The sequence below is a fragment of the Thermobia domestica genome, chromosome 1, assembly GCF_964235325.1.
Source record: "Thermobia domestica chromosome 1, izTheDome1.hap1.1, whole genome shotgun sequence".
In the NCBI taxonomy this organism is placed as follows: Eukaryota; Metazoa; Arthropoda; class Insecta; order Zygentoma; family Lepismatidae; genus Thermobia; species Thermobia domestica.
In genome coordinates, this window is record NC_137454.1 from 209,208,943 (window position 1) to 209,235,097 (window position 26,155).

Below are 26,155 nucleotides of genomic sequence, written 5' to 3' on the forward strand. Positions count from 1 at the left end.
TTACTGACATGAATCATCGCAGAACGAAGGAACTCCAACTTTGCATTCAGGTAATACCGGAGATGTAGCTTGTAATGGATAGTAGATGAGACGAGAAATATGTTGAAAATTCACTTCAAAAAAGGAAACGAAATATGATTGTTGTGAAAATCAATGGTCTTTTGTTTTGTTTTATATTTATTTGTTTATTGTATATTTATTTATTTATTTATTTATTTTCTATGGCAATATTTTAGCTAGTCAGACAAAAAAGTCATTTGTTTTCTAGCGATTGTTGTCGATGGTTCATGTTTGTAAGATTTATAATCAGTATTGATCGGGAACTCGATTAAGCTACACCTCTTTATAAACAAGTTACCTGTTTTCATATTATGTTCAAGGTACAAACAGCGTGTTGAGAGCAGTCATATTATGTCTCTCTGATATTTTCTATCATTGCTGCTGTACCTTCAAAGTTGAAAAGTTGTATTAATTAAAAAAAAAAAAAAATACTGTTTGTCGTTTGCGCAACATGTAGGCTACATTTCATGATAATTTTGAGTTCGTGTTACATCAATTTCTTATAATTTCATTTGTATTTCTTTACATCACATAGGTCCATAGGTTCCTCATGTACTTTGGGTTCAAATAAATAATTACACTGCCTAGGAAATTAATAAATACATGGCAAGTCTTCAAAATTCAGATAGATTGCTGGATGCTTATCGCAACACTATTCATGAACTGACTAATCGTAACTCTTAAAAAATGTAATAAATTTAGAAAACATGAGCCATGGAAACAATTGCAAAGTGCCAGTTGGAATCTTAAAACATCGCGATGAAAATTAGGAGTGTTGCCAGTTTGAAAGATCGAATAATGGACGTTTCGTGCACATTAGAAGAGTCATAAATTCATACTGGTTAACTATAGAACAAAATTAAGCATACCATTGGCTTTTGGGGAAAATTTACTATTAAAATTTGGTGCCACATGCTATGGTTTTCAGTTTTCAAAACTTCACTTTAATTCAAAATGGCGGATTTCAAGGTGGCTGCCGTCAATGATACCCTTATCGTATCACTTCCCTCTAGGCATAATATGTATTACCGAAATCTTTATCCACTTATTATCATTAATACGCGGGTTAGAAGCGGAGGTAAGGGACTTACGCACATAGTAAGTATAAACAATTAATATGCCTGTAACTTTTCACCAAATGAGTGCATCTTAAAACTAACTTCACCATTGTCTTTCTGATTAAATTCTAGCCCGAAATTATGTATCATATTTCCCTATTCCCATTTAAAAAACTTGACCTTAATTCAAAATGGCGGATTTCAAGATGGCTGCCGTCAAGGTCATATGTACCATACGACTTCCCCCTAGGCCCTATACGTATCTACATGGTTGTTCTTTCATTAACACTTCGTTTACAAAGGGTAGTAAGGAACTTCTGCAGTAATCTCTATTAACCACATCACAACTTTTAAAAATTATTAAAAAATAGAAAACATGCACCATGGCAAAAATTTCTGTCATCACAAGTAATGAATACATGTCCTCTATCAGCAACAAAAAATTCATTGAAATCGGAGCCGGACAATTGGGTGATGTCCCTTGTGAGCACCCTACCACCGACGAGCGCGATATCTTCCATATTTATTATATAGCTGATCATCTCCCTCATTTGTTTCCATCTCTGCACCATGTATAATTTCAGCACTAACACTGGGCTTTCCCCATGTAGCCATCAGTCTCAAGCCGCCCCGAGACAGAAGAACTAATCTGCATTTGTCTTCTTAACAATGTGTTTGTGATTGTGGCGTGCACGCACTGCATCTCATCTTTCACCGTCATCATATTTATTTCATAAAGCACCTGAATCTCTATATACACTTTCTTAAACATAAAAAAGTTTCCTAGTTGCACCACCTTTTTGTGTGTTCTTTTCTGCACTCATATTTAAATTTTGCACTAATCTTGTGTTTAGATTTTAAAAATCTTTGTTTTTAAAAATTGCACATAGACCATCATGAAATTCTTTAAACAACAGTGTACTAAAATCTGTGCCAAAGAGAGGGCGTAACCCTCTAATGGCCAGGGTTAGAAATAGTCTTTAAATTAAATTATTAATAAAGAACTCCCTAATCCCTAACCCTTTACTATTTAAAAAAAATGATGTATTTACACTTCCAACCTAACTCCTCTTGAGTTAGTTACTGTACTAAGCAGTGATCAAGTATTGCAGACGTACTTGTGAGAACGGTACAGATACGCTACTTAGGAGTCTGACAGAAGATCCTCATCTTCTGGAGGGCTTTTTCTAATTTTTTTGAAGGTCATTGTTTACAGTCATACTTTGACCAATTCTTCTGTCTTTTGTATCACGTATTCGAACGGGGTGCTCGTCCCTATATACTACCTACTGCTGAGTATTTCTTGTTTCCATTGCCTTGATCCCTTTGAATCATGCATCGGTTACCGGGGATAGTTGTGCCTCCCACCAGTAACCCCTCTGAAGAAACAGGAAGGGATCCTCGCAGGAACCGGCGCAGTCGACCATTATCGGAAAGTAGTATTTGAACGCTCTCGATCCCGTTCACCTGCTTACATACAGAAACCGCCTGTACAAGCAGAACCAATGCAATGCAATCTCTCGCAGCCATCGACATCTACTTCTGGAATGCAACCAAACTTTGTAGCATCTCTCACACGACCAAAGATGCATTCCTTTTTGCTTATCAATTACGACAACAAGTACAGCAATAGCCGTCATATATTTAGTCAAATAATGAAATACCTTCCTCGCGCTAGTGTCAAAGAGATTGTGTTTACCAGGAGTGGCATTATTATTAAGTCTGATGATGAAAGCTTCGGTATCGCGCTTCGTAACAAAGCTAGCTACGAAATATTTGGAAAAAATGCTAAGCTTACCAATCTCAGTACTAAGATCAAACTAAAACCACCACCCTCTCGTTCACCGATGATGTCTGTTGTCATTCGAGGCGTTCTGCCAGAAATAACTGACGAAGAAGTCTTAGAGGAGCTTAAAGCCGAGTGCATAAATGTAGCAAAATGTCTTCGAATCAAAAATGACAATGGTCCAACTTATATGGTTCGTGTTTTGACCATGTCTCAAATATCAATCGATACTTTGTTGCAAGATGTTGCTTACATCTTTAAAAAACGACATCGTTTTGAGCAATCTCGTACCAGTTTACCTCTTCCAGTTAGATGTGAGAAATGTCAAATCTACAATGACCATGTTACTTCCAAGTGTCCAAATGTCCCCAAATGTGGGTACTGTGCAGGACAACATGAAACAAAGGACTGCTCATATACAGGGAAGCCACCACATTGTTCAACATGTTCAAATAATGCACATCCTACTTACAGTTATAAATGCAAATCTAAGCCAACAGCCAAACCGGATCACCCGGAAATGACTGTTCCGCTCCGTACAACAGACGTTTCTGTCCCTTTTTCCCAATCTATTGATCTCTCACCGTTGAGAATTTCCTGCGCTATATTACTCTTATCTTGCAAAATAAAATTTCCTTGCCTGAACATTTGGTAATAACCATATATCTTCCAAATATGGCTCTAACTGTAGCTACAATCTATGTCCGTCCAGGGCATGATATTCCGCTCGATTTCTTCCAGTACATATTCTCGCAATATCGTCAATTATTAATACTAGCGTATATCAATATTCACAGTCGATCCACCAGGGAGAAAACTCAGTTTTTGATTATATTTCCCTAGGTCTACATGGCCATATATATCAACTACCCAAACATATCAGGCCGAGTAGTCAGACTACTCCTGACGTTATCATTAGTACAGCTTCAATAGTTGCTAAAACTTCTATCACGGTTCTTGACTGTATCGGCAGCGATTGTCTACCAGTAAAAGCAATAATTAACCATGCACGACCACCATCGTCTCCACAGTCAACAAGAACTATTTTCTTATATGATAAAGCTAACTGGGAACAATATCAGACTGATATCAATACCGCAATAGATCAGTTACAACCACCAACCTCTGAAGCTGATCTGAACAATGTCATTCATAGCATTACAACTGCTCTTAACGACAGTGCTGCAAAGAATATCCCTACGTACCATGAGAAAACATATCAGCCAATATTACCACCGCAATATCTTACACTTGTACGAAAATCCAGGCAGTATTTTCGTGAATATGGGAAGACATGAAACCCAGAATATTTAACCCAAGCACTTCGATGGCAACGCACAGTTCACAGTTATATAGTTGCCCAAAAAAAGACTTACATGGACTACAACGTGCAACAAGTTGAACACCGAAACACACCCTACAAGATACTGGAAACAGTTTCACCTGTTAACTGAGCAGAAAGTCAGTACTTCTTACCCTCTTGTCCAGGACGATCAGCCTTTGCACACTGATCAGGCGAAAGCGGATGCTTTCGCATCTCACTTACAAACAGTATTTACGCCGCCTCTATCCACACATCGTTTAAGTCCCCGCATATCTGAACCAGCAATCAACCAACTGCTCCAATCATTAATCACTCATGAGTTGCATACAACACATCCTTTAAATCACGAAATTACCTCTGATGAAATAAGAGATGCTTTAAAGCGGAAACGTAATACAGCACCTGGTTTTGATCATATATCTTATCGAATCCTCAGTGCTCACTACAGATTTTCTCTTCCTGGCAACGATTTATACGTTTATTTTAAGAACTGGATATTATCCACACGACTGGAAGATGTCTAAAGTTTGCATATTCTTAAAACCAAACAAACCACCTCACTCCGTGAAGTCATATCGGCCCATACAACTGACATCTACTTTGGGAAAATTATTTGAGAAAATACTGGCGCATCGTATCCATCCATATCTCAATGATCATCACCTTTTACCTTCTCATCAGACAGGATTTCGTCCATATTAGTCTCAATGACCAATTACTCCGTCTTACCACTATTATCACAAATCATTATAACAAAGCACTACCGTCCTGTCTCATACTCATGGACCTTGAGAAAGCATTTGATCGTATCTGGCATTATGGGTTATTCTATAAATTGCTTAAGCTCGGTGCTCCTCTAAATTATCTTCTAGTTATCTACTCTTTTATATTAAACCGTATTGTCTATGTTAATATCAACGGCTCTCTATCACATCCGGTTTTCCCCTATACGGGAATGCCACAAGGGTCAAGTTCATCACCTCTTCTGTATATCCTATATGCCTCCGATTTACCATCTCCCGCACCTCATACATATCTCTTCCAATATGCGGATGATACTGCTTTTCTTACACTCGATAAAACAATTCAGCAGAGTAACGTCAATTTGCAGACTACAATTACGGACTTTCTTCGCTGGTGCAATAAATGGAGACTTACTGTTAACGAAGAGAAGACACAAACTTTAGTTATTTTACCGCCCAATTGTCGTAGTAAAGTCCATCGTAATTCGAATTTGCTTGGGATACGTGTTAGCGATCATCTCGTCCGACCAACTAAAACTGTTACTTATTTAGGTGTCATTTTCGATGATAAATTGAGATGGTCAGCACAACTACAGAAACTTGTTACAAAAGGCAAAAATAGACTTCAACTTCTTCGTCGCCTTGTAGGTCAAACCTGGGGTTTAAATTCAACATTGCTACTGAACACTTAGAAAGTATTTATGCGGCGTATTCTCACTTTTGGTCATGTCGCCTGGTGTTCAGCCCCCAAAAGTTTTATAACAGATTAGAGATACTCGAGCGTCATGCCTTTTGGCTAGCATTTCGCATCAAACTACCTTACCATAATCAAGATCTCTACGACAAGATAAACTTTCCGCCGCTTGTACAACACATTGCCCACTTACGTAGAAAATGTATAGCTAAATGCCTTCACGACTACAAGGATATTTTTCTAGACACCATATTTATAGATTTGGAGCAAGAATCACAATTCAGATACTGTTATACGCCACTAAGTATCTTACTTTCTATTTATGCTCGCACTCTACCGGATGAGCACCATCATGTCAGATTTTTCCAACGACAACTCATACATCATGAAATTCCTCATCTTTTTCCATTATAGCACTGTTTATTTACCATACCACTAACAAGGGCTTCTCAGTGTTTTCTCATTAGTCTTGAGCCGCCCCAAGACAGAAGACTAACCTGCATTCGTCATACTTACAAATTTAATTGTTTTGTGTTGTGATGTCAAGTGCACTGCTTTTATCATCATCACTCAACTGTCGTTCTTCCAATTCGACCTTATTTGAACTCCACTATTGCTTTATATATATTTGTACATTCATTTCGTCGTATTCTTAGTACCTTCACTGTTCTTTATCATTTCACTTCATTATATATTTCATATATATTAGTTAGTTATATTTATCTTGACTTCATTATATATTTCTTATATATTACTTATATTTATCTTTCCTATGTTATTTTTTCTTTATATTTATGTTTTCTCTTAGCTTATCAATATATATGTTGCTGTAATATATTAGTTTCTTTGATATTTATTAATTATTAATCACCAGTATATTTCTCTACAGCTCAATGCCCAACTATAAGTAAAATAAAGGCACAATTGATGCAAACATACCCCATGCCAAGAGAGAGGGCGAAACCCTCTAGTGGCAGATTAATATCATCTGCTTTTGAAACAAGAAAGATGTTCCCCAAACCTGCCTCCCTAAAAAATTGATGTATTTGGTGTTATAGATGGTGTTACTGCGTAAGGAACGTGCTACGTGTGAATCAACTGTGCGGTAGATGTAAATCACTTGTGCAGGACGTGAACATTGCACATGTACTGCGCACGTGAATACGTTGAATAGGACCTGTGACGCTTTTGTGCATCACAAGTACAAGCGTGTATTTATACACATGATGCACATGTTGCATCCGTGCAATTGTACATGTACTATACGGGTACTGTATGTGCATTATGCTGTCTGGGGAAGGGGTCATTCATAAGACATATGGCTCTTGGCGCACACCGTCTATTGAAATCAAGTGGCCAATATCTGTAACAGGAGGCTTTCCATACTGTAATGGCTCACAATACACCTTATCATTGATATGATTCGTGACCCTATCATAACACAACCAAGAATCAATATCAATAGCTCCATGTCTACAAGGTTATAAATAACCCACATTATTCTATACAGCCAGCAAATTCTAAATAATCCCTTACGGAAACTCTGATTCATTTCTAAACTGTTACGGAAACTCTGATTCATTTCTATACTTTTCTTTTCGATAGGTAAACTACAGCCAATATTGAACATCAATAAGAAAAGCAAAGAACAGAAATTCATTTTCGTTTCTTTTCCAAATCTCGCATTGCATGTGCTTAATTCTTAGCACTTTCAGCCTCTAACCATTCAACATTTTCCTCTTTTTTTATTTTTTAGTATATAGATATATATATTACACAGGTAAATAACGTTCTGGCTGCCTTCGTTCTCCAGTAGAACGTCTGAATACCGGCTCTAAGTTTTCTTCCTGAAACGCATATTCTGGCTTGTTATTTGGAATTTTTCATCGTTTAGAATAATTCACCAACAGCAGTGTGTCGATTTTAAGTTACTCTCTGATATCTTCGTGGAAGGTAGGTTTCTGAACCTTCTGTTGACGATAAGTCAATTTTTTCCCGTCGTTCCTAATTGGCTTTGGCACATCATCGGAAGATTCCAGTTGGCAATCTATAAATCGTAATTAATGTCTGTGAACTCTTCTAATTCTGCTCTATACTCTTACTTCATACATAATCTTCCCAAACAACGATTAATCGTACCCGGCAAATATTTAGGAAAGTAGTGTGGTAGATTTAACATCCATACAGCTTGACCTTGAAATTTGTCACAATATTCTGCTAACGAAGTTTCCACCGAGTCCCTGTGACAAGATTTGTAATTGAAATTATACTTATGTTTGGGCTCGAAGGCGAACATTAGACCAGCTGATGAATTCTTTAATTAGCTTGATCGCGTAAATTGTAAACCATACAATATTTCATAGATCAATTGATTAACTTGTCAGTTAGTGCATGCCCAGGAACCCAGCTCCAAGTGTTTCTTTTTATCAGACTTTTGACTAATTTAACAGGTCTTTCCGCCAATCCGTTGCTTTGTGGATGCCAAGGCGGCGCGTGATTTATTTTCACTCTTTTCTTCCAATATTCTGTAATTTTTTTATTAGCAAAGGGTGGTTCATTGTCTGAAACTATCACTTGTGGCCAGTCAAATCTAGCGAAACAAATATTTAACTTTTCGATTGTTTCCCAAGTAAATGTTTGACCCATATTTGCCAAATCTCAATCCACGGGGTAAAAGCATACACTAATACAATAAATTTACGTTCTGCTCAGGCCCGTAGCCAGCCTCCGAATTTAGGGGGGGCTAAATGTAAATTAGGGTGGGCACACATACAGAGACACAAAGACATTATACCGTATATATATATATATATATATATATATATATATATATATATATATATATATATATAATGTCTGTCTCTGTGTTTGATTATGAATAATTTCTTATGCTCTTAAAACTAAACTACAGCCTGAAGGAATTATTATTAAAATTTTCCCCTATAGCGCTAGTACAACTGTACCTCAAAGCTAGAATACTATGTGTTTCCTTTTTATTTATTTCTGGCAACAAAATATTTCTCCCGTTTTCTCTTCTTCAAGGAAATAAAAAGAAAATATTTTTAAAAAAATATAGTTCGCCGAACGAACCAATCAATAAAATTTCCAAAGAATTAGTACAGGATATTCGTTTTTTTTAAGTTTTTGATCGAATGAAAAAGTAATCACTGAATTATCGTATTCACAAAAGACGTTGTGGAACGTACGAAATACACGTATTGTTGAAATTTTTAACCAAATCATGTTAGCTGAAACATGTTACCTAAGGCAACAAAAACATCACTTTTATTTTGTCAAATTTGGTTCTATCTGTTAATATCCCGCCAAACAGCAACCAGCTTAGTCTTCTAGACCAGTGGTTCTCAAACTTTCCGATAACGCGGACCACCTGGCAATGTTATCTGAAATTTCACATGGTATTAAAAAATTACCACTGATAAGAAAAAGATCAAGAAAATAATGCAATAAGTATTTTATTATAGGTGGAGGTGTGCGTGGCAACACTTAAATCCTTGAAAATAAAAACTTGAAAATGTGAAGGGCAGTTAAACCGTGCTTTTATGATCTAATCACATGATTTTGATATTGAAGAAAAAGAACAACATCGAGTGTAGTTTCTCTTTGTTGCTTAACAATACAGCAAGTCCCAAGTTTAAGTTTTTTTTTAATTGATCACTCATGGAAAATTAAAGGAGGAAAAAAACTTGCTTCAACAATAAGACCACAGTTCTATATTATTGTTTCAGAGTTGTTCTTATCTTTGCTGGAAAGAAAGAGGTTATAAACCAATGTTGTGTGTTTGTTGACTGAAAGTGATTGAATCAAAGCAACGTTCTTGTTTCTCTGTTGCGATCTATCTTCCAATATAATTTAAAAGAAACCTGAAATTGGTGGTAGTGGTGGGAGCTTTCCGCCACTGGAAGATGAAATCCAGGAAATTTCGTGGCGTCGTGCAATTAATGTAAACTCCTTTTGAAAAAAAAATGCCCTAACAAAGAAGGTATTCCTCTCACCTGAAGTAATCCTATATAACGGTTGAGCGGCCAGGGCAGAAATTTAGTAAAGAAAATATTCAAATTTACAAACGTAGGTATAATTTCTAATTGCTTTCTTTTTAGTAACTGAAAAAATACTTTTTGCATAACAGCTGTGAGTTCCATTTTATCACAACACATTTCAATTTTTAGACGTCGTGGACCCCGTAGCCGGGTAACGCGGACCCCCGGGGTCCGCGGACTCCAGTTTGAGAACCACTGCTCTAGACGCTTTGGAACATACTATTAACAATCATTTAGGACGATTGCTACTAAAGTCATGTTTAAATAAAAATCATCTGTTATGTTTTGGTACTCGAGCATTCAAATAAGAAATAACTCCAAAAAAGTTCGCTGTTCTAGCGCAGTTACCTTCTTTCTCGAAACGAAATTGATAAGAGAAGTAACAGTTCATTAAATTTTCTTTGTATAGCACAATTCATATCAAAGTATACATGAAATTCTTCTTTACATTGTACAAATAAGAATTTGTGATCAGTTGCTTTCGTAAGTACTAAAAAAAGTTTAAGTTAAGAACTAATGATTTAAACAGCTATTTACTTATTTCTATTGAAGATATCTCTTCTTCAAAATGAAACTACATTAACAAATTGTTACTTTTGTGGGCTACCCCGTAGCCTCATGGGTACAGCGCTCGCCTTCGGCGCGTCTGGTTTCGGGCTCAAACCTACTGGGATTCCTCGGATTCAAACCGATAGTGATTTGGATGTTACTTTAAGCTATAGATCCCGTATCTATATAGCCTCTCTGGTGAAGAGGGACGCTAAACTCCCCAACACACCGTTTTAAGTCAAAGGTCAAATTTCAAATTTATAAAGCATTATACATATCATCCAATAAGGTTCAATTTTTAATTGAAAATCCTGTTTTTCCTATAAGTGCAACCACTACCTCCGTTTAGTCCGCTGCATTTTTTGTTTACATACTAGAAGATTGCAAGGTATTCTTTTCCAAAATAGTAACTTTGGATGATTAGGCTTACGTCTGATGATCTGCATGAACATTTGAGTATGGCACCAAAGATTGGCAATAATTATTAAATTATTTTAATATAAGTATCTAATAATTCATCCCCGATAAAGATTAAGTGAATTGAACTTATCTTTAGTTTAAAGATATATTAAAAATATTACTTACCTATTCCAAGTTATTTAACAAATAGTCAAGTTGCTGCTACACTAGAATTCTCATTCTTCAAGTCAACTTCGGTGCATCTTCAGAAACCAGCATCGATCAACTTTCAATTATAACTATGTTCAACTCACAATACAACAAGAGTAAATACAATTCAGAAAATGAAACTTTTCTTACTCCGTTATCACGTGACATAAAACGTAGTCAAAATCCCCCCTTCCTCTCTCCATGTCTAATATACACAAAACAAACCCATACACCTGTGTGGCTATTAGAGCGAAGCAGTTGCGACCCCCTGTTGAGGGATGCTGTCTTTTCAATCTCTCGCATATTGACCGAAACCCAATGACTCACAGCAAAAGGATGTTTTCAGTTGCAAATTCCAAAAAGGACAGGAAGAAGTAAACTCTTCGTTCGCAGATTAAGGTAAAAGTATGATGTTTCTGAACACAAATGCATGTTTGCCGATAGAATAACAATAAATCATTTTTCTCCTGCAGCTAGGGTCGTTTGCACATGAAGCATTAAAAAAAAAGTCTCACGCTCAAAGAAATATTAGTAATTCAAAGAAGCGTAGCACATAAATAGGCCAATACTTTAAATGAGGATAATAAAAGTAAATTTTAATTTAGCACTGTAAAGTACATTTGGAAATACAATTTCTTCCAACAGTACAGTCAGTGTTCGAATTAAACTTTCGAACGAGAGGGTGATACTTATGTATTGTTACTGTAAATGTAGAAGGCGAAAATTTATCCCAGACAGGGATGTTATGTTACTTCTGTGATACGAGCCAGCCATAAATTTTTACCGAAGGGGAGTTTCCCCGGCATCCCCCGTTAATTCAAACTATGATTTTAGTTAGGGGGGCTACAAAAAATTTAGGGGGGGCTGAGCCCGCCCTAGCCCCCCCTTGACTACGGGCCTGGTTCTGCTATTCCGGAGAAGTCGATATGTTCTCGTTGCCATGGTTGGCTAGGAGTTTTCCATGCATGATAACGAGTTTGGGAATCTCAATTATGCATTAGTGCATTGTTGCAACATTCACAATATCCTTTTCCATAGTTGGCCACTAATAATGAGCTCGGACTTCAGCCTTAGTCCTATTCAAGCCTAAATGTTGATCACGGAGCATAGTTAAAATTCTTTTCTTTAATGAGCTTGGAATGGCTAGCTTGTTACTCCAATAATAAAGAGTTTTGTTCGATAAGTAGCTCATGTCGTCGACTACTGTACGCTTGCAATTCACTTATGCCACCATTCTCAAATTGTTTAGGCCATCCACGTAACATCCAGTTCATGACTTGTAACATCACTCTATCATTAGTTGTTTCCCTCATAACTGCCTCACATAAGGAAGGTTCCATTGTAAGAATATCTAGGTATTGGGCTACTTGCTAATCACCAATTTCTTCTACTGGCAAACGTGATAAGCAGTCCGCAAATTCCACATGTTTACTATAGGAAATTTTATAATCATAATTGAGCAACATTAGTGCCCATCTTTGTAACCGAGGAAACGCTAAAGTAGGAATACTGGTTTTGTCGTCGAAGATTAATTTTGCAGGCAGGAAATTCGTATATATCTCAAATGACGCTCAATGAGATATTTATGAAACTTCCGTAAGGTGAAAAATTATAGCTAGCGTTTTTTCTCAAATTGACTATAATTTTTTCTGCGTGATTTAATGTAGCTGAAGCACAAGCAACTGTAATGAGTTTGTCATTGCATAGTTGCGCATCTACTCCATAAGCACTGCTATTAGTAATAAAAACTACTTCAGCCTTACTGTCAAATGAATTAATACATTTGGCTTCTTGGATCAATCATTTGGACAAAGTAAATTCTCTTTCATGGTTATTTGTTCACGACTATTTTACCTTTCTACTTAACAAATTAAACCAATTAAACAATTGTATAGACATGTTGGGTACGTTCTTATGAAAAAAGTTGAGCATTCCAAGGTACGACTTCAACTGTTTTACATCCTTAGGAGTCTGGCATTTCAAAATTGCTTCTTGGTGTTTCTCTAGTTGATGTATTCTAGTAACATGAGTATTAAGCTCTTTATCATCACATTTTGATTTTACTTTTTAGGGGTTTCGTGAACATTTGTTCATCCGACACAGTTGAATCGCTGGTAGATCCGAAAGTTACAGTGTTGCGCCAGTTGATAAGATCTATTATAGATAATGCCAGAAAGACTAATTATCTTATCAGTAGGGCACTTATAATTAAATGAAAAATGAAATGAAATCTGAGTTTTACGTCCCACGATTATGCCGGCTGGGCTAAAGGAGACGGTGATGGTGAGAAACGAACGAAATAGTAGAATGAAGAAAGTAGGAGGAAACGGGAGAAGCCCGAGGAAACCCTTTCACACGGTGTTTGTCCACCACAAAGTTCACTTGGTGCGAGATGGGATCGAACTAGGAACCCTATGCACCAAAGGTGAACTATAATTAAATGACTAAGGATCATAAAGCGTATATCGAAAGATAGGCATCGACCAGCAGGAAATCAAGTTACGAGTTATTGCAAGTAGCGGAACTACGAAACATCTTACATTCAGTAGCATAGCGTGGTATTCCGAAATGGGGATGCCAAAGTTAGATGCTATATAATACATGTTCAATGCGTGTTCTCCCTAACAAGTGAAAAGATTCACTATGCAGCAAATGTTGTTTCGATGACTCATGTTTTATAGCTTTCTTTATGAAATTACCCAAATCAGAAAGTCCGTTTGACCACCACTCCAACTCTTTTACCCCCAAAGATAATGCAGACAAAATAGAACATTGTGTTTCTTACAGAGCATGCAGAAAGCCAAGGAAACCTATCATCCCACGAAGGCTGAAATATTTGTGAATGGTTGCTAGCTGTCGTTTTTATGGAAAGCTTTGGGGTAGGTCATCTGCCTTTCAGAGAGCAACACTGTTCATAAATCAACCGAGATATAGGAGTTATTAACAATAAGTCAATTAAATTTGTGTCTGGTACTGTTATCACAGTGATCATTTGCTAAAAGTCAGAAAGTTACTATACCTTGTTGCAACCGAACACTTCCCACAGCTTTGTCTATTAGATAATTTTCTTCATACTGCACTAACACAATAAAACAACTATTCACTTCAAATCACAATGCAAAAGAAACTCTATAACGCCAATTTTTTCTTGACCACCAACGATCAGTGTTGCTAATCAAAGGCATAAATCTATTACAGAAAGCAGGGGTGTAGCCAGGGAAGGGTGAGCCGAATCACGCCCCATTTAGGGCAATGATATAATAAATGATTTCCCTTGCATGCACCGTGTTTCACATATGATCCCACTGTTCTGATGTTTTTCAATAATTTATCGCAGAAAGGATTCTAGAGCCATGTTCATGAAATAACTTTCAGAAGTTTTATATTTAGCACGACATAATCTGCACCCATCCCAAACGATCACAGAATACAAATAGAAAATCAATAACAAGCACTACATGGCTGAGCCTGCTCATTAAGGCCCATAACCAGCCTCCAAAGTTTAGGGGAGGGGCATAAATATGCTAGGGGGTTCAATCGTCACAATTCTAGATCTCTGTATCAATAACTACTCATAATAATTGGTTTGGGAGGCCAAAAAATTTAAGGGTCCAGGCCTTCCTGATCGCACGCCTGGCGGGGCATACAGAAGCAAATGCGTGGATTACGTTAGAAGCCAATAAGCAATTGTCTCAGCTCCTTCTTCTGCCACTAATGCACATTTGGAATCGTGTATACAAGGACTTAAACTTAAATAGTTGTGCAGAAAGGTATAGTTGGTCAAAGGCAGCGGTTGTTGGTTGAACATTATAAAAACTACCTGGAATATAATTCATGGAGAATAATAATAATAATAATAATAATAATAATAATAATAATAATAATAATAATAATAATAATAATAATAATAATATGCTTAAATACAGTGTTTTTAGTTTTCCGGAAGGAAACAAAAATTTTCCATTTTTTTCAGGCCTCAAAAACACTACCTACAACACAATTATTTTGGCTTGGCCCCCCTTCAAAAATGACGGGCCCCTCCTACATAAACCTGCTGGCTACACCCCTGTATAAAATTCTAACGGGTAGATATTGTCTACCCTTCTCCTCTCAAGCCTCGCCACTGCACAGTAAGGAGAGTAGATCGAACTTTAACATTTTTATTTCTATAAGTCTGTAACAGATGATGCATCTTGTGTTAGCAGATGCTTTACTTTGGTTTCTACTATACAATAATCTGTCTCGAACCCTGGTGAGAAATTATCCAAATTAATATTACTTTCTTCGTCTGAAACTTCATTTACTACCTTCCTGAGAGGTTCTTCGTGTGTGACCTAGAACCTCACGGACCAACAATATTTGGAATGAAGAAATACTATAATGATTTCATTTACGTATGTGGTTTAATTTTATAACAAATGCGTTAATGTGGGGATCTGTGAGCATCCCAAGTACAAAATAACTCCCAAGTATGTGATAATTAAGATAATTAAGAAGGGAGCTTTTAATTTCTGGAAAGAACAACGACGAAAGAGAGGATGTCTACCTGACTTTGGTTTTACCAACTTTTTTCAGACAAGAACATCTAAACTGTGTAAGCTGGAGGTCTGCTAGACCCCCACGTTAATTAAAGGGGGCACATAATATAATTATACAAATTTACACTACTACGAAACTACATAAAATTATTAAAATAATGAAACTAACTACCTTGAGATGTTCAGCTACATCATTAACCCTTACACTAACGCCGAACGTAAGCAGGGTTTCACCATCACTCAAACAGAAACTTTGTCGTTCCCCACAGAAATCGAAAATTTGCCTGAATGTTTCTTATTTCGCACGGTAATGTTGATAGGCAATGATTTAACAATGCATTTTCATTCATTGTGTATATTAATGTAATTGTCATGTATTGTTTTAGATAATAATTCCTCATAACTTCTAAACTAATAGGGATATTTCAACGAATAAAGTTTAGGTTACATATAGGAAATTGACTCATCTTTATTTTAATATATCAACTAAGTTCGTATCATTTATAGGAACTGTGATATGGAAATTTGTTCACTGCTTCTGATGTCTAATTATTCGTTACACGATTGAAATGATTTCATGATGATTCTTGATTGATAGATCATATGACTCTCATCAACATCATATACCAGACTTAAAATGTGCTTTTTGGGATAAGTGTGAAGATTTGTGTCCGATTGCCACAAAGGAATATAAGATGAAGTTGATTTTTCTTGGCTTTTCCATTTTTTAAAAAGAATCGTATTCTGTAGTATTTCAAACTGAACTTCATGCTGTAGTGCGTTTAGTAGTCTCATCAATATCTACTAATTCCCTTCCGCTAGTTGGCACAAATTGCAATAAATGCCAGAGGAGGATATGGCCTTCTCCTCATGCTGGAAAGTTGTCTCAGCTGTAGGTACGGGCACAAGTTCCGGGGAAATGGAGAGACATGTTCCCCCTCCCCAATATTGGAACTGGAGGCTCTCCCAATAATACGATTTGAAAAGTTTCTTTTTTTTTTTTCAGATAAGTGTGATGATTTGTGTCCGACTGCCACAAAGTAAAGTGAGATGAAATTTGTTTCTCTTGGTTTTTCCATTTTTAATGAAAATGAAGTCGTGCGACTGTGCGTGACGTAACCTAATATGAAATCTTATCTCCTCCTTTCTCCTAGGCCCTAGCACACGAAGAGTATATAGACTAACCAATGTCAGTAGAACCCATCTTTTCAGTAAATGCGAATTTAATCTATTTGTAGTATCAGCCTAGGTATCTACTCATGCTTCGTAAGCTAACTCTATAGCCTATGGAACTCGGACGTTCAATGCTGCGTTCACAAAAGCTCTCCACTGACTTCTATCCTTATCCAACTGGATCCAGTTTCTGCTTTGTATTCCTATTTTTGCGAGATATATCTTAATATTGTCCTCCCATCTGCGCCTAGGTCTTCCTAATGGTCGTTTTCCGATTGGTCTTACCGCTAACACTTTGAAAGCGTTCCTACTTTCTTCCATTCTGGCTATATGTCCTGCCCACCTAAGCCTCCTAGACTTGATGACCCTAACAATGTTTGGTAAGCCGAATAAATTATGTAGTTCCTCGTTATGAAGTTTCCGCCATTCCCCATTCCCGTTCCTCTTGGGTCCGAATATTCGTCTCAGGATCTTGTTCTTAAATTCTTTCAGTCTATGTTCTTCTCTCACAGTAAACGACCATGTTTCGTAACCATACAGAACAACAGGAGTGATTAAGATTTTATATATTTTAAGCTTCAAATTCTTCGACGGAATTCGCGACGACAAAAGATTTTGAACTGAATAGTAAGTAACACTAATTCCCTGCTTTTAGTCGACATTTAATTTCTTCGTCAATATGATTTTCGTCTGTTAATATTGATCCTAGATATTTTGAAAGTATCCACTTTATCAAAAGTATTATTTAATATTTTAACGCATTCATAATTTGCCGTATTACGGTCCCGACGCACTTCCATGTATTTAGTTTTCTCTGCATTTACTTCTAAACCCATGTCCCTGCAAGCGTTTAATAAGATCTCTGCATTTCTTTCTATTGTTCTCCTATCATCCCCTATTAAATTTACATCAGCGTACGCATAACCTGGTGAACGCCGTTCACCTCTAGGCCCTGGTTACTATCTTTGATTTTCTTTATAGCGTATTCCAGGACAAAGTTGAATAATAATGGCGACAACGCATCTCCTTTCAATTCTCGACGTGAAAGCTCGTGACCAAAATTTTTCTTACCTTCACTTTGAGATGCATTTACACATGCCTTAATTGATCTAATTAGCTTTTTCGGTATTCCAAATTCTGTAAGAACGTTGTACAATGTTTCTCTCCTAACCGAGTCGTAAGCCTTTCTAAAATCAATAAATAGTTGATGTACCGGGCTACTGTATTCCCACTTTTTTTCGAGTATTTGGCGAATGGTAAATATTTGGTCGATAGTTGATCGATTACGTCTAAATCCACACTGATAATCTCCAATAATTTCGTCGGCATATTGGGTCAATCTTGCTAATAGAATGTTTGAAAGGATTTTATATGATGTTGACAGAAAAGAGATGCCTCGATATTACAGACAGTTTTGTCGCCTTTCTTGTGGATTGGAACAATAATTGATTCTTTCCACTCTTGTGGCAATTCTTCCTTGTTGTAGATAAGGAGAATGAGTTTTTGTATCTTGTTCCACAATTTTTCGCCTCCAGCTAAAATTAACTCAGCCGGAATTTCGCTTACACCCGGAGATTTGTGTTTCTTTAATTTCTTTATAGCGATTTCTACTTCTATTCGGTTGGGTTCTGGAATATATGGTTCTGCGGTGTGTATCTCCCTTTCTCCACGCACATTAGTTTTTGGCTGCGTGTTAAGCAAATCGTCAAAGAAATATTTCCATCTATTTAAAATGCTATCTGTATCAGTGAGAACTGTTCCATATACGAGGGCTGTCTAAAAAGTATCCGACCTTTGGCCAGAAAAATAGTTGCGAATACCTGACAGATTTCGGACCCTAATCCCCTTCAAAGTAGGCCCCTTGTGCTTCCACACACTTAGCCCACCGATCCTTCCACTGCTGGAAACACCACTGGAAGTCTTCTTTTGGAATGTTGTTCAGCTCCGTCGTCGTGTTCCGCATTATGTCTTCTCTACTCTCAAAACGGGATCCCTTCAGAGGCGTCTTCAATTTTGGAAACAACCAGAAGTCACAAGGAGCCAGGTCTGGAGAGTAGGGAGGTTGGTGAACGGTTGTAATTCCATGTTTGGCTAAGAACGTGTGGATCAATTGGGATGAATGTGCTGGGGCGTTGTCATGATGGACGTGCCAGTTCTTCGCTGTCCACATGTCTGGTCTTTTGCGCCGGACTGCGTCACGGAGTCGCCTGAGAACATCTTGATAGTACTCCTTTGTCACTGTTTGTCCTTCCGGTCCGGGTTGCATTGTATATTTGATATATATACAATAATATGATATGTTTCATAATTCCTATTACACCTCTTCGGAATTAAATGTAGACACGAGACAAGCCAAAAAAGTATATTACACCGAAGTCAAAAGGGGTGTCTTTTCCGGGTTATAAGAGCGGGAAAATACAGAAAATTGCATTGCGCAAGATTTTATTGAAAACTGCCGCACTCAATCCACAATTATCTATACCTTGACTTAATTTGTAAAATTCTGTACCTGCTTTACCCATATTCACCCATGAAAGGTGCTTCATCACTGCTTATTAAATTATTAAACCTTGAACACACTATCAGACGAAAGGATTTGAAAAGGCGGTGCCTGTACTTATAAGCTGACTTATTAATCCAGGATTCACTTAATCTGTCAGAGAAAAGCTTGGAAAGACCAGTGACGATGGCTGGCTATCAATTTTTTTATAATAGAATTACTGGATCAGCTATTTCCAGTGAAATTTAGACTTAAGAGCCGTTCACATAGATGTAAATAATAATAATCTGAATATTATGTTATCGGTCGAATAGCCATGACCTTCTTTTATAGCTTATCTGAAGTCTTTGCAGATAAGCTATCCTAATAGAGGTATTTCTTCATTCGCAATAGGTAAATGTCGGAATGGTACCTAACTTACGGGCCCCAAATAATCTCCTTTCTAATGCCTTTCCAAAGGACGTTATCCCTCTGAAATTTTCATCAAGTTGGAGATGTCATAACAACTTTTATAATGTGAAATAAATAAATATGTCTTTCTCTGAAGTAGTAGCTGGCAAATTAACATGTTCTTTGAATTTTCCTTCGCTATTTTTCAATGTCTTTGTTTTTACATTTTCATCAACGAAATTTACACAGCTATTGTCTCTTTTTATTTTTAACTAATTTTCTAATAACTTCCTGGACATCTTGAAAATTGCGAAGCAACTCTTAATTCGCCAACCCACAAAAAATGTTGTAAACACTATTAAGCAAATATTTTCGAAGTGACGGCTGTACTGAAATGATCAAAGATTGCTGTGACATGCTGATACGCTACAAATCTTTCCTGAATTTTGTTTTATACCCCCTCCTGTTAACATATTTTCATTAAATATATTTTTTTTTTATCTGAACGAAAATGAAACAACAAAGAAAAATATTTATTTTTACCTCCTCCCTTTTTTGCCCAGTAGGTTGCGGAAAAACTACTACTAGTACAAGCTGGTGAATATTTATCAAAATCAGTCACCGCTTCCTTGGATGCTAATTACGGCTACAAATGAGCAGTACTAATCCGAAGTTCGCTGTTGTAGTTAATGCTATTCGGAAGCATGGTGAATTCTTCAAATTAAACCAACGATAAGACACTTGTTTTGTTATTTTTGTGGAGGCCAGCGATTTCTTGGTGCTAATATATTCATTTAATTTTCTCTTAATCCTTGAACTAAAGTAAAGTCCACATTTTTTTCGGAATCACCTTACGTAATTAGAAAGGAACTGTCTCCATCCCGCATTGCCTTGCTCAAATTGTATCGAATCGGCAGACATTGAATTTGGATCAAAGAAGGAGTGAAAACTGTGGTAATCGCAATATCAAAACAGTACAGCTTCAATGTCACCACATGAATATAGGCCCTACTCCTAACCCTCAACTCTGTCTCCCACTGATCTTTAGAAACAAGAGTTTCTAAGAGTTTCAAAAAAAAAAAAAAAATGGAAACAGCTTTGCTTTATATAGTAATACCAGAGGTCAGCTTTCAGAAGGGAGAGACAGCGCATCTGACATCTTGAGGAAAAACCACTGCAGGTTCAGAATGCTGTTTTCCATTATACAAGGGATTCTCGGAAAACTCGATTCCCACACCCCGAAAACGTAAACATTTTAAAAGAAATTAGACTTCATTCTCGGCAACAGCTTGACGACCAGCTGTTTAGTGTTTTTTTTTTTTTTTTTTTTTTTTTTTTTTTTTTTTTTTTAAATAAGTATATGAAAATCAGTTTTTGTTTGTTCCAATGAAGTGAGTATACTGGATCGAATGTAGCGTATACCCGCGTACTTCCTAAATTTTAGGTGGCTATACGATAGTTTCCAAAAATTAGAGGTGGGTATACGCCGTATACCCTCCAACATCCCTGAATAACTCTGAAACGCATAGAATTGTTTCAACCAAATTTGGTACAGATATGAGTTAGATCTGAGAAAAATTTCTGTTGAGTAAGACATTCCTAGCTCTACTAGGAGTGAGGATTAGATAGGAATGACTTGAAAATTAGTTAAAAGAAAAAGAAAGAAAGAGAGAGAGAGATTAATGTCGAATAAATAGTTTCTGCAGGTTAGTGACATGAATACTAACATTTTCAACGCCATTAAGTCTAAGTTCAGATCCAGTATGGCTAAGACATCTCTCGGCCATGAGGTGACATGAAACATGAATGAGGTGACATGTAAAACGACACATAGTAGTGTCGAATCCATAGTTTTCGAAATATGTAATAGAATTAATGGAATAATAGCAATCATTTCTAAATACTAATGGTAATACCTCAAATTTGTCATGATTTTATGGTATGTTCGATTGTAAAATATTTGATTCTGAAACGTTTTGTTAGTTTTGAGAAATAGGTCCAAGTGGCATGGTCAGATTCGGTCTCGCCTTAACTCATTTAATTGAAGCTTGGTGGACCCCTCAGTAGCATTAGAACAAAATAAATTTCACGCCTATCGGGGATCGAACACGGGTCATCTAGTTGGTAGGTAGACGCCTTACCGACTTTTCGACTCTGTTACATAAGATTACGTGAATCGAAAGACCATGCAAACTGACCGTGCGTTTGATTTTATTATCCATTATTGATTCTCTATCTCCGTTTTTCTCCTCCACCTGTGATGTTCTTCTGTTTACTGCTCAAATATTCAGAGATTGCATTGCCCTGTAGACTTTCATATCGAACTCCTTTCAACTTTATTAATTTCTTACGTAAACTTCCTTTTCTTTTTTTTTCTTGAAAAGAGGAAGAAGAATACACAGAGAAAAAAAAAGGAAATTTATTTCCTTTTGTCTATCTTCTTATAGCCCGTGGACAACGAATGAATTCCAGCAAATGGACATTCTTCCTTGATTGTGTAACAGAGCATGTCTGGTTTGCTTGTAAGTTTTTTCGTTTTTCTTTTCAATATTTCTGAAATCATCAGCAAATCTTCCGTAGAATCCAAGTGTTTTGCGACACGTTAATAATGGCTTTCATGATTGTTTTGCTTGTCCTTTTCCACATTAATTTACATTTTAAACTGACTGAAACTACGAAACAAATAGTTACAATGAATAATACCGAAGTATCAGGATGCATAAGTGAATATTATAATACAGATGAAACAAAAATTAGCAGCGCTGACTCTAAAACGAAAGTTTATTATGTTCATAACTTGTTTGAACTACTGTTTAATTCTGATCTGCCTGATGTATTCAACAATTTCTCACACATTCAGGATGTTATCTTGGAGGAGTCAGTTTCGAAAAACGAACTTTCCAATATAAGTGAACTCGTTCGTTTATTCAAGACGAAATTTCCTGTTGAATTATGGAGTTCCAATGGCCCTTTTACAGAAGATTATCTTTTCACCATCAACAAACATTGGCTACAATATGATCCTCCAAGTCCACTATCACATTATATACTTGCTGGACTTTATGTTGTCATTTTTATTATTGGTGTGTTCGGGAACTCTTTGGTGATTTCAATGTTCATAAGGTAAGTAGGAATTAATATTCTTTACCCTAAATGTGTGGTTATAAACAACTATTTTTTTCTTTTAAATAATAGCATGATATCCGTGCTTTGTTATAGAATTTAACTACGGCAGATGTTCAATAATTCAATAATTGTTTGCTTTGCGGAAAAACAGATAATTATTCTCATGTCAGACAGCATATAGAAATGTAAATAATCATTTCGGAGAATGGTCATTACTGATAAGCTCTGTATAAGCAATGTAAGTGCTAATATTATTTAAGAATTCTGGCTGAAGACTTCCGTGATATCTACATTTATCCTAAATTGATATTTCTTTAACTCTAAAACCTCTCATTCTAATACTAGTAGCGTAGCGTCAATCAGCCACTTCACTGGGTTAAAATAAGAAAAATTAACAATGTTCCGTTAGTCACTTTTAGGCATTACTGAAGCGCTCTCTGAAATATATATATATATATATATATATATATATATATATATATATATATATAGGGCCAGATTTAGGGGGTGCAAAGGTGCACATGAACCTCCGTTGTAAATATACATTCCGTTTGGCCTTAAAACAAAGGGGAGTTTTGTAAAATCGATAGTTTAAGTCAATTTTTTAAAAGCTGAAAGAAAAGGATTCACCGAGAACAGACACTTAGCTTTTCTATAGCTTTTCCAGCTAATTCACACCACAGATGCCTAAAGGCATTTAAAAATTTCCAATTAATTCAAATGTACTGGTAGTTATTGGTGCACCCCCTTAGAAAATCCTGGATCCGACTCTGTATATATATATGAACAGTGATCCGACCCTATATATATATATATATATATATATATATATATATATATATATATATATATATATATATATATATATACCCATTCCCCTCCCCCAAGTTACGGGTCTGAATTTGGATTTAAACATCATCGGAAGTGTCACTGTTCATCTCAGCGACTCCGAAAACTATGGATTCGACACTAATATCAGTCATTTTTGATCATTTTTATATATTTCTACCTCCTACTCCCCAAGTTAAGGTTGGTTTAAAGGGACAAGTTTTGTCGATAGATGGCACTACAGTCTTCGTATATATCTCCCATGTATTTTTTTACCTTCACGAAAATTCACGATTTCTCTTACAAATAACAACCTAGAGACTTCAAATTTTTAGAAAAGGAACTTTATAATCTGTCGAAGGCAATCATCCGTGCCGATTTTTGATTTAGAATTTTCTTCAATGTTGAAATGGCTTGACTGTTGAAATGAATATCCAAACCTTTAACAAGGGACTGTTTCAACAATAAAGACAATTCTAAATAAAAAAAATCGGCACGGATTGTTCCCTTTGATAGCTTATGAAGTTCCTTCTCTAAAATTTTGAAGTCTCTAGGGTGAAATTCGTAAGGGAAATTGCAAATTTTCGTGAAAGGTAAAAAATACACGTGAGAGATACAAAGATTGTAGTAACATCTATCGGCAAAACTTGTTCCTTTCTACTAACCTTAAGGGGCTGAATTTGGATTTTAACGTCATAGGAAGTGTCACTGTTCATCTCAGCGACCTCGAAAACTATGAATTCGACACTAATATCCGTCATTTTCGATCATTTTGATATATCTTCCCCTCCCCTAAGTTGCACCGTCAAAGTGAAAATAAAAACCATCCCAGTCCCGTCCCGAACCTCATCTACAGTATGTTGAAAATTTAATCAAAACTCAGGTGGTTCAAGAGTTATTAAGTCACAAACATAGTCACTTTCATTTTTATTTATATAGATGATAAATAAGTAATTCATTCTTGAAATCGTATTGCGTTTGATAAACTAACTAACTGTATGGCCTATGGAACCCGGAGGCTCAGTGTCCTGTTCACAAATCCTCTCCATTGACTTCTGTTCTATTCAGTTTCTATTTTGTATTCATATTTCTGCAAGAGTTGTCTTAATATTGTCCCGCCTCTAATGGTGACGTCTTTTTTTCCTTGGTGTTATTTGCTACGATGTTATTTGCCATGACTTGATTTTGGTGTTGTTTGCCACAATTTTGCCACAGTATTTGCATTCTGGTCGTATCAGATTTCATTATCGTGAAGATTCACACACACCTGACGTAAAGTATGACAGTTGCCAAGCACATCTATTTTTAATTAGCATTGCGCACGAGACAAGATCTGAGACTCTCTCGTCTCGAAAATGCGCTGTAAAAGTGATGTTCGGGCTCGAAAAATGTATATTTCTCTATTGGAATAGCTGTGTTTCGACTCGAATTTTGCCAGGAAAATTCTTTCTCGTCTCGTCTATTGCTTATCCTATTTTTGATCCTTTTTGAATAAGTAGAAGTGATTTCGCCTTTGAGCCGAGAAGAATCATTAGCCTAGCTGCTGAAAAAGAGCATTAAGCTACATACAAACGAAGACACGAAGACTCAATTTGGGATATTCTCGTTTGGAAAAGTTGCTGTCAAGGTGATTTCTCGTCTCGAAAAATATATCTTTTCTACTTGAAATACCTATTTCTCGTCTCGTATCTCATCAAAAAATTCTGTCTCATCTCGTCTCGTGGACAACACCAGCTGAAACAAAGAAGGTATCTGAATGACATACCGTTTTTCGTTCGATAAGAGGATTAGTAGGATAAGAGACTTTCATTCGAACATTTTCCTACTAGTGCCAAATTCTAAAATAAAAATTGGAAACAATGATATAATATACTTCCTCTCTTAATGTGGTGTCAAAGATTTAAAGCATATCGTAGTTGATACTACCAATTTTTCAAAAGAAAATTTTTTGCTTAGCATTTTGATTTCTGAGTACTATGATTAAAAAATGAAGTCTTTGAGTTTTAAGTTCCACGATTATGCCGGTTCGGCTAAAAGAGACGGTGATGATGAGTGATAAATGAAATGGTAGAATGAAGAAAGTGGGAGGAAACGGGAGAACCCCGACGAAACCCACGCACACAGTGTTTGCGAGTACTATGATTAGTAAGATGTCAACGTATATGTCACTACTGGTCTAACTAATGTTTTATATATGAATATTTTTGCTGTTTTGGCTATTAATTTACTTCTGAACGATTTCATAACAGGAATAACAGGCTTCATCTTCTGACTGCATTCTATCCTGGACACAGGTACTTATTCTATTGCTTTTATCGATTAGGTTTCCTAGATGTTCGAACTCCTTCAAATTCCTTTCCTCTGATATTCAAGCTTCTTGAAGCTATTTCCTTTTCTGGAGGTCTTATTTCCATGTATTTTGTCTTCAGTTCATTTATTTCAAGTTCCATTCTTTTGGCGTTTATTTCCGTTCTTCACACTTGTACTAATTTTTCTCTCTCAGTTTGGTTATAATGGCCATATGATTTATATACCCATAGCTTGGACATGATTATGTAAATATACTACATTTGTGATCGATACCCTTAACAATCTAGTGCAAAACCAAGATGAGTAGCATTGTTGACAAGCTATATCCTAATTTCACTCCTTGACTAAAGTGAAAAATGTCAGTTAATTTGTTGTTAAATTTCATCCTAGTTGTATGCAATCCATGGTC

The 26,155-nt window shown here is 36.3% G+C and overlaps 2 protein-coding genes across 7 annotated transcripts in view; one reads left to right on the forward strand and one right to left on the reverse strand.

Annotated features, from left to right (window-relative positions):
- The window catches only part of LOC145693417 (transmembrane protein 138), a 287,808-nt gene that overhangs the window by 85,907 nt on the left and 175,746 nt on the right, over positions 1-26,155 (reverse strand). The window contains exon 1 of one of the 6 annotated variants that reach the window (XM_081769418.1): positions 15,592-15,722. The exons of 3 other annotated variants lie outside the window; for them this stretch is intronic. The gene's annotated coding sequence lies outside the window, so the exon portion shown is untranslated. Of the gene's footprint in view, positions 1-10,857; positions 10,972-15,591; positions 15,723-26,155 lie in introns of those variants that run through there. 2 more of the 6 variants (XM_081769427.1, XM_081769450.1) reach the window with 2 other exon arrangements.
- Positions 22,175-26,155, forward strand: part of LOC145678506 (opsin, ultraviolet-sensitive-like) — a 63,973-nt gene continuing 59,992 nt past the window's right edge. Inside the window, exon 1 of the mRNA XM_081748731.1 lies at positions 22,175-22,605. Within this exon, the coding sequence (XP_081604857.1) occupies positions 22,175-22,605 (431 nt within the window). The remainder of the gene's footprint in view (positions 22,606-26,155) is intronic.